Here is a 14,248-nt window from a genome sequence, read left to right as displayed (position 1 = left end):
ATTTTAGAAGTAAGGGGACTTAAATTACTTGGGTATCTCAGGAGGAAGCTTTTAGTAATCATTCAAGTTTTTCTGTTGTGGAAATTGATTTTAAAGAGCAGTCTTGGAGTCAGAAGTCTCAAAAAGCTCTTTCTACAATCAGTTACTTTGCCTGCAAGTATTGTGCTGTCCCTAACCATATGTAGCTATTTAACCCACTGAGCCACCCAGGTGCCCCATATGTAGCTATTTAAATTAATCCTGGTCAATTCATTAGATGCCCTAGCCTTATTTTGAGTGCTCAGTAGCCACATGTGGCCTCCTTTTAGATGGTGCAGATACTGCCCATTTCTTTCTTTCTTCTTTTTTTTTTTTTAATATTTTATTTGTTTATTTGACAGAGATCACAGGTAGGCAGAGAGAGAAGAGAGAGGGAAGCAGGCTCGCTGCTGAGCAGAGAGCCCAATGCGGGACTCAATCCCAGGACCCTGAGATCATGACCTAAGCCGAAGGCAGAGACTTAACCCACTGAGCCACCTAGGCGCCCCGATTCTGACCATTTCTATCGTAGAAAGTTTTATCGGACACCACTCCCAACAAGGCTTTGCACATTTTTGAAGAGACACCAAATAAAATTTAGGTGGACTGGGGTTGAGCAAGTATTCTGTTACAATTTACCACCTGCCACATTGGGTGGTCAAAGTGGCCCAGCTTAAAGCCTATTTCACTGCTTGAGTGTTTATTAGCAAGATGCTAGCTCATCAGATCATCAGATACAAGAACATCAATTGAGAAGAAATGGCAGTATAGATTTCAAACTATCCAACCTTGACTTGTGGGATTATTGTTTGCATCTAGGGGGACATCTTGGGTTAAGCCCTAAGAGCCCAGGTAGTTAAGATCTTAATCATTTGAGAAGTTTTCTCATGGAGTTTGCCTCACAAAGGATTGGCTGAGGCCCAAGGGGATTCACATTAAGCTTAAGGATGGAAACCCTGAAGGACTGTAATAGATTCTTGATGCGGAGACTTAGCACTTGATGAATCTGGCTCTTTTGATTGGAGGGCTCTCAGATGGTAATTTCCCTTCCCATTCCCAATTTTTTTCTTCCTTTCCTCCTTTCATCACATAGCTAATACCCAGGTGTACAAGAAAAGTGGTTTCATAGTGGTCTGCATTATATAAGAAAACTTGTGCAGGTGAGGTTCTTCTGGAAGCTAGGTGAATCTGCAGCAGTAGTTGGGGAATTACAAGGGACTCAAGTTAGGAACCGATTGCGTTGGATGCATCTAAAAGTATGGTTGGGATTTATGACTGTGTCCATGGAAAAAGAAAAACCTTTACAGTTTGGTTGTAATCATCTACGAATTGCCTGCTTTGGAAGACAGGGTGCTTTGGTAGGAAGGGTCTGCTAGATAAAAGGATTGCGTAGTGGGAGTGTAGGGTTGGGGGAGGGAATGTAATGTGTTTATCGGTACCTGTTATAACATTCTAACTTCTCTATGTCCAGGAATTGTAAAAGCTTGTGATGTATTGCTGGAACTTTGCTTCAGAGTTGCTAAGCACCTACTGTTGTGTTTCAGGCTGTAGGTTTGGACCTTGGGCTTCCAAAGCCAAAACAAGAGAGCCAGTGCTCAGTCTTATCGATACAGGAGACAAATGTACACAAATAATTACCATATAGTGTTATTCATGCGTATTTAGAAGATCTTTGAACATCAGTTTAGTCTGATTCCTTATTTTTCTACTGCAGGCAGCTAAGGCCACGAACAGGAAGGAGACTGGTTTAAGTAGTGCCAGAAGTAGAACCTGGGTATTTTGCCGATTGGTCTACCCTAAAATATGATCACCATCCTTGATGGCATCAATCAGTTTCCTATCTGCATAAAGCCTACTTTTTGCGTAATGCCCCCTTGCTGGCCCAGCTTTCCTCAGATATCATTTAGCTGTCTTTTCCTTGCATTTATTGTGCTTTTATGGTATGTCTGTCTTCCGTTTTTGATCTCGAATGTGATTGGGACAGGCAGCATGCCGCTGTGGTCTTTGTACCCATCTCATTTCCAGTCCTTAGCACGGTCTGAGTAACTGTCAGGTTTAATTAAGCCTTAGAGTTGGACACGTTGGGTTCCGACCTCCTTGCTTCTTTGTTATTTAGACACCTTCGACTAATCACCTTCTTCTACATCAATAAAAATTCCACTTCTGGGTCCACATGAATACATAGTACATTTTGAACTGAGTGAGGTCAGTTACTGTTAGACTCCCTAGTTTTGCAGGGGGAGACACGGCCAAGAAGCCATACTTAAGGGAGAGAAGATGTGTACGAATTGGGATATACTGTCGGTCCCAGGAGCCGGTTCAGCAGCTTGTGGCCTTGCTGGGCGCCTGGGTAGAGAGGCGGGCCGGGGCGGGGCTGCGCAGGGGCGCTGTGCGACCTGCTCTGTTGCCGGAACTAGTCCCAATCGCGCGCCCGGACGCGCGCAGCGCCGCCCCGCCCCTCCCCCGCGGGGTGGAAACAAAGGGGGCTCGGCGCGCGGAGCCGAGCCTGGGGGAAAGGGGGCGGAGCGTCTGGTGGTCTCGCGCTTTGTGCTCGCTAGGTTTGTTCCTGTCGGGGACGAGGTGGGGAGGCGGGCTGCGACCTCGAACGGAGAAGTGGGAGTGCCGCGTGCTCGCGCATCTTGCGGCCTGGCGGCGAGGGGCGTCGCCTGCGCGCGCAGCGGAGGGTAGTGCGCCGGCGCGGCACGCTGTGTTCGCGAGCACCGAGGTGGGGTGCGGCGGGGCGGGACGGTGCCGCGGCCCCGGCTGTTAGGGCCCGGGGGCGCAGAGGATGCAGCCCCCGAGGCGTTAGCGGACTCTGTCAGCTCTGAGTGTGCAGCTGTTTCCTGGCGCGGCCCGTGTGATGGTGCCGGGAGGAAGGAAGCGCCGTGACAGCGCCTCGGTCGGAGCCCGGGTTCCGGGGGTGAGGAGGCCCGGGGACGGCGGAGCTGGCGAGCTGGCCGCTGGCTGGGCGAGCGGTCACAATAGGAGGCGGCGGCCCGGCAAGGAGCCGCGGGAGCAGCCCCGCAGGGCGGAGCCTCTCCTCGCAGGTACTGGCCGCTGCGGTCGTTGGTTCCCGCGTGAGGGCGGGACGGACCGAGTCGCAGGCCGTTGGGAGCCTGCGGGGGCCGCTCCCGGCAACAAGGAGGAGGTGTGGTTGCCGCGTGCTTGGCGGGGCGCGGCCCGGCAGCCGGGCGCTCTTTGTTCCCGTGGCGGCGGCGTGGAGGTGTGGGTGCAGCCAGCGGGATCGCCGGCCCGCCGTTGCCTGGCAGATGGTCTCTCTCGCGCGCGCTCTCCTGTTTTGCCGAGGCGCAGGTGAAATGATGTCATCCAGGAGAACGCGGAACCCGTTCGGAAGGGTCCTTTCGCGTCCTTCTGTTCTTCGGGTTTCTGGACAGGCTGCGTTTTGTTCTCAGGGGATGGAAGTTCTTCTTTTCAGGGCTGAAGAATGAGAGAGGTTGGTTTTGAGCCAGGAATTTTTCAAATTATTGAGAGCTAAAGAAAATAAAGTTTTTGTTTCCGTGTCTAGGACCTGTAAGAGACATAGTTTCTTCTTTGTGCTGCAGAAGTTGGGTATGCTAATTCTTCCACCATAAATAGCAATGAATACTTAACATATGTCATTGCTGGCATCATGTGATTGCCTTCTCTTAACGTGGCGCACTTAACTTTGAAAATTTAAGTGTATGCAACTCATACTCAATCAGGTTGTTATGTTAGAATTGTAGACCTTTTTGGGATCGTGTTTGACCTTGATTACAGGTGCTATTGTGTTAATACATTTATTTCAGTTCCTTTAAATAGCAAGCAGCCCTGGTAACTAGGCTCAAAATAAAAATACATTCGCACAGTTTCTGTGAAATCAAAACTTTATAAAAATCTAAGGACAGTTGGGAGCAAAGTAAAATTTTTCCTGTCTTCAGACAACATACTGGAAAGGAAGAACTGGGACTTCTATAGAAATAACAATACAAGACCAAATATAGGTGTTAGATGAGTTACAGTGCAGTTGGGACATAGTTGCAGTTAAAAGATGAAATTACTAACTGGATTTTTAAATGAGAATTGTATCTCTTCACATACTCCTTTCTCCATTTCTTGCTAGATTGTAAACTTAGTGGACTAATGTTTCTTTTACTAAATCTTAAATCTACTCACTACAGGAGTTCGTTTTTAAGTTCAGTTCTATAATTTTCTGTGAGACTTAACTCTAAGAGATTTGGTAGACTTTAAATCAATAGTTAAATAAATTTTGCCACAAACTGGCCTTGTGGGCCACAGGGCTTCATCTGCAAAATATGAAAGTTGGATGTAAATGAGGTCCTTCCACCTGTGATATCTTCTCCGATACTGGAAAGTAGTTTGTCTCTGTATTTGTTGAGGTTTACGTACCCATCCTGTTTTTCTAGCTGAACTAAGTTTTCAAGTATTAATCTGAGTAAATGTTGAGAACCTGACTTGAGGGAAGGTAGACATAAGATGGCATAGACATATAGTTAGACTTGACTGAATCTGTTAGCATCATAATGTGGAATGTAGATCTCTTGTCTCTCTGCCAACAACTTTGGATGAACTTTTAATTAGATTACCATACTTAACCTGTGCTCATTTTTACTTTTTTTCAAGGTTGTGGGTGGGAAGTATGGATGAGAAATCCTTGAATAAAAATCTCAGATGGTTTGTATGGAAAGATTTTTGGTCAAGATTATCTTTGTCTTCTAGTCTGTTCCATCTATTTCTCTCTCTACTGTCCTGGTTTTATTTAGGCCACCTTCATTTTGTAATTCACTTTGCTAGTGTTTGTGTTGTGTCTGGGTCTATTTACTAGTTTTAAGGTTATTTTCCTATTAACCACATGCATCAGGCATGTGTTTTCACTTTTCTGCTTTGGTTAACTCATAGCTTTATTTTTCTCTGGAGAGAGTATACAGATTGTAAACACATTTAAGTGTAGTTTTGGTCTAGTTCATTCATTCAGCAAATGTTAAATTCTTGAAGTGACTGCCTTTGTGGAGGAGATGAAGCAAATGCTTTAATTCTGTATAGTAAATTAAAAAGTAAGAAATTTGAGCAAATAAAGGAAGAGGGAACATTTGCAGTCTAATTTTTTCCCCCAGCCCTTATTTCATTCCATGTTCCTTTTTTAAGGACTTCAGCACCTTTCATTCTCTGCTCTCTATTAGAGGGCACTGTTCTCGTTTAGTTCTTGTTGAATTGCCCCTTATAAGACTGATCTGAGGGCAAGAATAATTTCTTTTTCCCCATATATTCATAGCATCTAGTACATAGTAGACATTTGAATTAATTATGCAAAATATTTGAATTAATTATGAATTTTATTTAATAAGAATTGGAAAGAGCTTGGTCACATTTTACCTTTTCAAATACATGTATATTTATGTATATACATCTTTCATACTGATTTGCCCTGGTTATAGTCTAGACACTTTCCAAATCTGTAATGTTTAGAGATAAATCTTGAAATCTTAAAGAGGTCATTTTAATTGCAATAATAGATAATCTTAATTGTGCTAAGAAGTTACCAGCCTAAATAAAATTATTTTATTTTATTTTTATTTATTTATTTTTTTTAAAGATTTTATTTATTTATATGACAGAGAGAGATTACAAGTAGGCAGAAAGGCAGGCAGAGAGAGAAGAGGAAGCAGGCTCCCTGCTGAGCAGAGAGCCGGATGCGGGACTCGATGCAAGGACCCTGAGATCATGACCTGAGCCGAAAGCAGCGGCTTAACCCACTGAGCCACCCAGGCATCTCCTAAATAAAATTATTTTAGATGTACTTCCTTGCTGGGAGAATCTGTGTGCAGGCATATCTAGATGTGGAAGAGAAAGAAAAAAAAAACACATTAAAATAATTTGTACTTCTTATTTTTTCAAGCCTTTATGTCCACCTTCTCAGTTACTGTTACGGTTGGAGACCTCCTTAGTTGCATACACACCCCTGCCCCCTTCTGATTAATTTATGGGACTGTGGGATTAGGGAAACGATGGTGGAATCTTTCAACTATTTTTCACCAAACCTCTTTCACTTGTGCTCCCAGAAAGACATGAAAGGCAAACCTTGTTTGCCTTAACTCAGAAATGGAAATGAGAGTTTGTTTTAAAAAGTGATTGTCCCAGTGCTGAACAGCAGTGATCCTCCTTCAGTAGATAGTACCAGTTCTTACATGGTTTAAGGCTGCATGATGATCTATCAAGCATGTTACCATTATTTTACTTAGCAAATATTTATTTGTTAAACATTTAGGTTACTTCTAGTTCCCATTTTATTTTTAAAGATTTTATTTATGTGACAGAGAGGGACAGCGAGAGAGGGAACACAAGCAGGGGGAGGGGAAGAGGGAGAAGCTGGCTTCCTGCTGAGCAAGGAGCCCCTATGTGGGGCTCGAGCCCATGACTCCCGAGATCATGACCTGAGCCGAAGGCAGCTGCTTAATGGCTGAGCCACCCAGGCACCTCTCTAGTTCCCTTTTTAAATCGTTGGTACTGTGATGAACATATTTGTGCATGGAGCTTTCCCCTTATTTGGGGGTATTCATATATTGGCATATAACCTGAGGATTTATCAGATGAAAGATTATTGATTCAGACTGTTCAAATAATTAATAAAATCTACTTGATTACTTTCCAGGAGATTAACATTGCCATCGTGGAAGCAGTGAGAATATGTAGATTTTTAGATAATTTGGATTTGACATTTTCGTTTTTTAGGAAAACGAGGAAGACTTGGAGGAGTCAACACTAAGCATCTGACTCTTCATCTTCTATTTTGGTTGTTTTGGTCTTTTTTCTCCTCTTCTAATGGGCTGTGACTTGAGTGCTTTTGACCAGTTGGTATGCTGCTAATAACAATGAACAACTTTTTTTTTCTCCCCCCAAGTAATGTGGTTGTTTGGAGAAGACTATTTGGCCTTATAGCAGTTTATTTTGAAGAAATGCTGTCCTAGAGGTCATGTACCTACATATTTTCTACCTCACCTTTATGAGAAAAATGTAAATGAATGATGGATGAGAAGGAAGCTGCCGTCAGAAGTGATTTTGGAGGAAGCGAGTTCTGGGACAATATCTGGATCTAAGTCCTATGTTATTTTTAGCACCATAACTGATAATAATTAGACTTTTCAAGACAGAGGTTAAATTGTTGGTTATATTATGGCTTACCCCAGGGAAAGGCCACATTACACAAAAGATGGCCTAAAATAGTATCATATTACTGCGTAAAAGGTTTAACTTTTCTGTAATTTTAGTCTTGTAAAACAGGTGCTTTTCTCAATTATGCTAGGTGAATTAATCATACAGTTATATGTAAATAGATAGTAAAAATGAAGTGTGGGGAGTTGCAGATTAATCAGCTTTCAGGGATGTTTTCTTGGCAGGACTTTTTAAACATAGGTTGCATTCTGAACAGAGACTGAAGTTAACTGTTACCTTCATAATGTTCAACAGTTGTCAGGTTAGAGAAGAATACAGTTGTATCAGTTTCCAGATATGGTATACCTTAAGTAATTTTAAATGAGGAAGATTGAGGAAAGTAGAGAGTTAGATCAGCAATAATTTACAAGGAAGTACTTTTTGAGTACTTAAAATAGCTTTATATAGACTTCGTGGAATAGTTTTTTATAATCCAGTTAGATTACAAAAAAGAATGCTCCTTTTTTGTAATTTTTTAAAAAAGTAATCTCTGCACCCAACATGGGACTCAAACTCAAAACTCCGAGATCAAGAGTCACACATTCTTCTAACTGAGCCAGCCAAGTGCCCTAAGAATGTTAGGCTCAGGTCATGATCTCGGGGTTCTGGGATCGAGCCCCGCATTGGGCTCTCTGCTCAGCAAGGAGCCTGCTTCCCTCCCTCTCTCTGCCTGCCTCTCTGTCTTACTTGTGATCTCTCTCTGTCAAATAAATAAATAAAATCTTAAAATAAAATAAAATAAAATTCTTAAAGGTGTTTTAGTGGGTTGAGCATGAATTTTAGAGCCAGATAGACTTAACTTCAAATTATGGCTCTAGTATGCATGAGATATGTGCCCCCCCCCTTTTTAAAGATTTTATTTATTTGACAGAGATCACAAGTAGGCATAGAGGCAGGCAGACAGAGAGTGGGGGAAAGCAGGCTCCCTGCTGAGCAGAAAGCTTGATGAGGGGCTCTATCCCAGGACCCTGAGATCATGACCTGAGCCAAAAGACAGAGCCTTAACCCTCTGAGCCAGGTGCCCAGGATATGTGGCTTTAATCAAGTCAGTTAAACCTGACTTTCAGTTTGTAAAGATGAAAGAGCCAGTTCAGTTCCTAGCATGAAGTTAGCTATTGCCAGATTTTGCTTAGATAAAAATGTCTTAATTTCTATTTTGATGATAAAGCTCTTCATCAAATTAATACAGCTAAAATTCTGGAGAAGAAACTTTCTTCAGGTGTGTGGTAGAGCAATTTCCATTCTGTTTGATAAATACAGGCCATACTAGCTTTCTCTTGCGTATAACAAATTACCACACATTTAATACCTTAAAACATGAATCTCTTAAGTCACAGTTTACATGGGGTTAAGCTGCAGGGCCCTGTGTAAGGGATTTTACCTGTCTGGTGCTACGATGTCGTGAGAGGTTTGATGTCCTCTTCCAAGCTCACTGGTTGTTGGTTCAATATGGTTCTTGTAATTTTAAGACTGAAGTCCCCCATTTTCTAGCTAGCTGTCAGCTGGTGACTTTTCTCAGCTCCTAGAGAGTGTCCTCATGTCTCTGCCACATGGCCCTGTTCATATGCCTTCTGACACCATTAATGGTGACCTGCAGGGCCGACAGAAGAATCTCTTCAGGAAGGGTCAGTAAGTCTTTTAAGAGTTTTCTCCTTAAGTCAGGCTTACCCTGATTAACTTGAAAATCAACTGACTTGGGATTTTAATTACACTTAAATTCCTTCACTTCAGTGAATGGGTTCATAGGATCGGTTATGTAATTTAACCTTACCATGAAAATGAAGTCCACTCCCTCTATAGTCCTGCCTACACACCGTGGAGGGAGGGATTATACAGGAGATGTGAACCAGAGGTGGGAATCTTGGAAGCCCTCTTAGAATTCTGCCTTACATGGACACATAAAATTACTATATTTGATTTTACCCAGTGGGCACACCTGGTTTCAAGCCCATCTATCATTATGTCCTGGTTCTTTATTAACTACAGCATTTTTGAATATGGTTTTTTTCCATTGTGTTTTTTGTCCTCCTTTTTATAGTCAAATGGAGCTTTTGACCAAAAGAAATTGTTGTGGGTAGGAGAGGAATATGCTTGAAAATACTGATTTATGAGCAAAAGGGCCAGGGTTTGCCAGAGTTTTGTTTTCTTTCATATATGTGATTGAAATCTTAAGTTTTCAAAGGAACAAAGAATTAAGGAGAGGAAACCTGACTCCCTGATCTCTGTTTGCCAAGCTAGCCACTACACTAGCAGTTAGAGTGTGTTGCTCAGGCAGACTGCTTCAGGTATGATTGTTGAAGACGGGTGAGCTTTCTAAAATACTTTCAAAGGTACCTTGCAAATTATAAGTTTAAGATTACAAAAATAATATGAAATTTACATAAAGGAACAGACTTTTTTTTTGTTTGTTCTTTTTAAAGCTTTTATTTATTTATTTGACAGACAGAGATCATAAGTAGGCAGAGAGGCAGACAGAAAGAGGGGAAAGCAGGCTGCCTGCTGAGCAGAGAGCGCGGTGCGGGACTCGATCCCAGGACCCTGAGATCATGACCTGAACCGAAGGCAGTGGCTTAAGCCACTGAGCCATCCAGGTGCCCAGGAACACTGTTTTAAGAGAAGAGAATTGCTTTAAAGTGGTAAAAGAACTCCTTAGATTGAGTGAGGAGTCAGGAATGTGAAATACACTTCTTCTTATGAAATCTTTCTGCATGTCTTCAAAGGTCCTACCTCTGTTCTAATTTTTGCCTGTATCCGGGCATTTAAAACAGCATCCTATTTGGCTGCTTTGCTACCCGCCCTCCCCCTTAAGTAGAATAAGCTCCTTGAGGGCAGGATCCGTATTTTGTCTTCTTTCCTAACAACTCTTGACTTGGAGGAGGCAATCAGTAAATATTCCTTGATTCTGCATGTCTACTTCATCGTGGTAAAGAATATTAGCACTTTCATACTTGTAGTGCAGAGATAAGTTTTAGCTCATGTTGAAGATACTTTATGTAGCAGTAGTAATGAATTCTAAAGTTAACGGCTCTCAAGTGATTTGTTTTTACTCCTAGGAAGGTGTTTGAAAATAATAGTCTTACATATTAATGAATATAGCTTAATATATTAACCAGCAGGCCTGGTTATCTATTTACCAGGCTCATGGCAAAACAGAAACAATTTATAAAGGGGCTAAGGAAGGTTATTATAGAAGTATTATTAATATAATTAGCATGCCACTTCCTCTCTGGTTACTTCTGTACTGGATAGCCAAACTGAACATTTTGCAGTTTCTTGACTACACTACTGTCTTTTGCCAGTTACCTCTCTGTAGCATCCAGTGCCTAGCATTATCATAGAAAGGTGATACTCTGTATATTGTACAGTGATTTGCTTTTGTTTCTTTTTCATAGCATACACTTCTTGAAGGTGGGAAACCATGCCTATCTTCTTAATTCAGTGCTTGTCACAGAATAGACATGTGTAAAGGAATGAATGAGACAGTGAAACTGAAAACCAGACACGTGGTTTAAAGCACATGGTCTTCAATGTAGGGGTAAGCAAGTTCACAAACCTTAACTCCCAAGGGTAGTTCAGTCCACAGCACAGTGGTACAAGTGATGCTCCTGATGTCCATGATTAAAAATGCTGTAGATTTAAGTTTATATTACACACAAGTTAAAGGGGATTGACCTATAGTCAAGTCAAGCATATAAAACATGCATTCATTTGCTTGGGGTCTTATGATCTTATCCTTTATTCTTAAGGTCACTAGGTTTGTGTTGAATAGAGCTGAGATGTCCACAGACTCTTCTTTTTTATACCTATGGTCCTTTTAGAAGGTTTGCTACAAATGTTCTGAAATATCTTCTTTGCAAGATCATACAGAAGGTTAATTAAAAAAACAGAATGAAAAATTATTAATCTTAGTGAAAATGGACAGTTATCTTTTTGTACTTAATACATGATTTTACCTCAGGTTTTCTTAACATGAAGTCTCATCTGTCCTTTAGAACTTTAGGATTAATACCAACAGAAAAGATATTAATAGATATTATTATGGGAAACATAGGAAGGACCTTGCATTTTTGAGCAGTGCTGTTTTGTCTTTTAAAAACGTTTCTGTGAGAGATCTGTTGCCAGAGGCAACCTTTGCCATCCTTATATTTGTTTTCATGTTTAAGATTAATTTTTAATTTCTTTACAGTCTCTGCTAACACAAATACCTAGAAAATCCAGACTGTCCTTCATAGACATGATTCTCCACATTGGTGCAGCTAGCCATGAACTATCCTTTTCTTCTCCCTCTTTTTCCCAGATATCTCCCGGGGCCAATTCAGCACCTCTACCTGGCCATCCTAACAAGGTGATTTGTGAAAGGGTGAGACTTCAGAGCCTGTTCCCTCTCCTCCCAAGTGATCAGAATACTACCGTTCAAGAGGATGCTCACTTCAAAGCTTTCTTCCAGGTTCTTATATATTTACCCTTTCCATACGTAGGGCTGAAAGTCACAGATACATTTTAGGTTGTCTCTAGGAAGGCTTAAGACAGATTTCTCAATATCTTCTTTTCTGTTGTATATGGGAATAAGTATTCTTCTTAGAGGACTTCTTCAACATAACTTTTCAGCCAGCTTTTCTGAAGAATGTTTGTCCTTTCTTGAGTTGCTGTTTATCATTTGACCACTTAATATTCTTGTTTTTTGATCTTTTGGTCTTAATCACTTGTCTTAATAGCCCAAGTTTCATAGGAAAGTAGAAGATATTACAGATACATGAAGTTGTGTGGGAATGGAAAAATGGAAGCATGCAAGATATTTTTTAAAGCCATCACTGTTTACTTGCTTAGTGCTCAGAGTTTGATAGTGATGTGTATTTCAAAAAGAACATGGTAGCTTGTCTTCTATCACTTTTGATACCTGTAGGTAAAATGTGATTAAAATTTTTGTTGTTATATATAAAATGAAAATAAGTTAAGGCAGGGACTATCATTAGTTTATTCACAAGATTGCTAGGATGTGCTCACATAAATTACTGGCAACTCAATTTCCAGCCCATTTTTCCTGGAGAAGCATGTTTTAGTAATGGAAGTCAGTATTAGTATTACCAAAAGAAAAGTAGTTAAACAGTTGCTTCTGGATATTAGGGTTGTGGACCAAGGCATAGATTTGTATATGTGTATACAAATCTGAAGTAGTGAGAGCCCCTAACCAAAGCTTGGACTTTTTGATAGAACCAGCTCATTTTCTCTTTGTGTAGGAGTGGTAGGTTGGGGCTTAGGACTAGTTCTGAAAGAAATGCTTGTTTGTGATACGTTAAATTGGAGATATGAAATTTGAGAATAGCTTTGTAGGTGATCCATGGCTCTTCAATGTGATATTCCTTGTTGCAGTTTGTGCCAGGTTTTCTCCTTTGCATGTATTGTCTCCTTTGTTTTTAATCCTCCTAATAATAACCCAGTCATGGATGGTTTTCTAGATGAAGAAATAGGCTCAGAAAAGCTCTCTGAGATGCCCAGTTACAGAGCTAGTTAGTGGCAGAGACTCCGATTCACCTTTTGCTATTTCTTGTCTACTATAACATACCACCTTTAGATAACATATTTCTGTAAATAGTACAGTATATGTTAAGAGACGTAGTTATCTGTATTGAATTAAATGGAATATTGACTACTATTTTTTTGACACAGGATTGGTCTGTAATAGCTTGGTATTTAGTAGTAAACCAGTGGAGCTAAGGAAGATAATTGACTTACTGCTTTCACTGCTGCCACCAGTAAAGTTATTTGATGTTTTCTTTGTTTTCCATACTTTGAGTCTGAGACATTAACTCAGTATTAACTTCAAACTCAAGGAGTTGTTGGCATATGCAATAGATTTAAACATATGTTTTGAACAAAACAAAGAGCCAGTTCCATTTGAGTGTTGCAGAAAGGTGAAAGGTATTATTGCCAAATTTTTATTTATAGCCCTAGTTAAACTTACATCTTACTTTTTTTCTAACTTTAAAACAAGGCCCTCAGTGTACTTGGCTCCCAGGGAAAACTGGAGATTTTTCTCTGCCCACTTTCTCACCTACCACACTGTTGCACATGAAGCAAAGTAAATCCTTCTCACATCCCCTTTGAGATACTGTCACATACCTTCAGGTAATTCTGATAGTACAATCAGGTATGATTTCTTGTTATATTTCTCTCATTCTAAGAAAACTTAGTTGCCACATGAAAGGGAGAAATGTATACATTTCTTATCCTGGGAGTTACTCTTTTTATGTGTAAGGTTTTCATTTCTTGGCTCTCCCCCAAGTTCCTTCCCGCCCAGCCTTTTCTGCTTCCTTCCCCTTGGAAAACTTCATTTGAAATAGATTCATCTACCTCTTTCTTGCATTTTTCCCCCCCTAAAGCATCCTCTTTATTCCCTTATTTTAGCTGAAACCAGTTTCTCCTTAGAGGTATTATTTTCCCTGCAATCTTGTGCAGGAGTAAAAATAAATAAATAAATAAATAAATAAATAAAAATTGATCCCTTTCCCCCAAGCATGGGAATTAAGTATGCATCCAGTAAGTGGGATGGTCATAGAGAAGAAGGAAGGTGTTTGGTACTCTCTGGGATCCCTGTTTCCAATCACCAGTCATCATTGAACAAAAACCTCATCTGTTTTTGAGCTGTATTTGTTATAGCTCAAATATAGTTATGTTTGTTGTTTATTAAAGATCTTTGTACTTTGCTTATTTTATATTACTCATAAATTTTACATTTTAAATTTTATATTACTCAATCTTTCAAAATTTGCATGCTTTTTTAATTTTCAAAATTATAAAGTATTTCATATATGAAAGTTATAAAGTATAAAGCAGACACATGTATAATTTATAGATTTATTTATTTATTTATTTATTTGACAGAGACAGAGAGAGAGAGATTTCAAGTAGGCAGAGAGGCAGGCAGAGAGAGAGGAGGAAGCAGGCTCCATGCCAAGCAGAGAGCCCGATGCGGGACTCGATGCAAGGACCCTGAGATCGTGACCTGAGCTGAAGGCAGAGG

At 40.5% G+C, this 14,248-nt stretch overlaps 1 protein-coding gene across 32 annotated transcripts in view; it reads left to right on the top strand.

The window, feature by feature from the left end:
* Positions 1-14,248, top strand: part of RNF38 (ring finger protein 38) — a 134,984-nt gene that overhangs the window by 82,486 nt on the left and 38,250 nt on the right. For 5 of the 32 annotated variants that reach the window (XM_082694860.1, XM_082694832.1, XM_082694844.1 and 2 more), the window contains one exon: positions 11,525-11,674. The exons of 6 other annotated variants lie outside the window; for them this stretch is intronic. Coding sequence is in view for 13 of the 26 variants with exons in the window: in XM_082694832.1 (XP_082550958.1) it covers positions 11,525-11,674 (150 nt within the window). In the remaining 13 variants the exon portion in view is untranslated. Of the gene's footprint in view, positions 1-1,891; positions 3,473-10,619; positions 10,763-11,524; positions 11,675-13,224; positions 13,354-14,248 lie in introns of those variants that run through there. 21 more of the 32 variants (XM_082694852.1, XM_082694854.1, XM_082694838.1 and 18 more) reach the window with 18 other exon arrangements.

The sequence above is a fragment of the Mustela nivalis genome, assembly GCF_964662115.1.
Source record: "Mustela nivalis genome assembly, chromosome: 13".
NCBI lineage: Eukaryota > Metazoa > Chordata > Mammalia > Carnivora > Mustelidae > Mustela > Mustela nivalis.
This window is presented reverse-complemented; position numbering and strand designations above follow the sequence as displayed.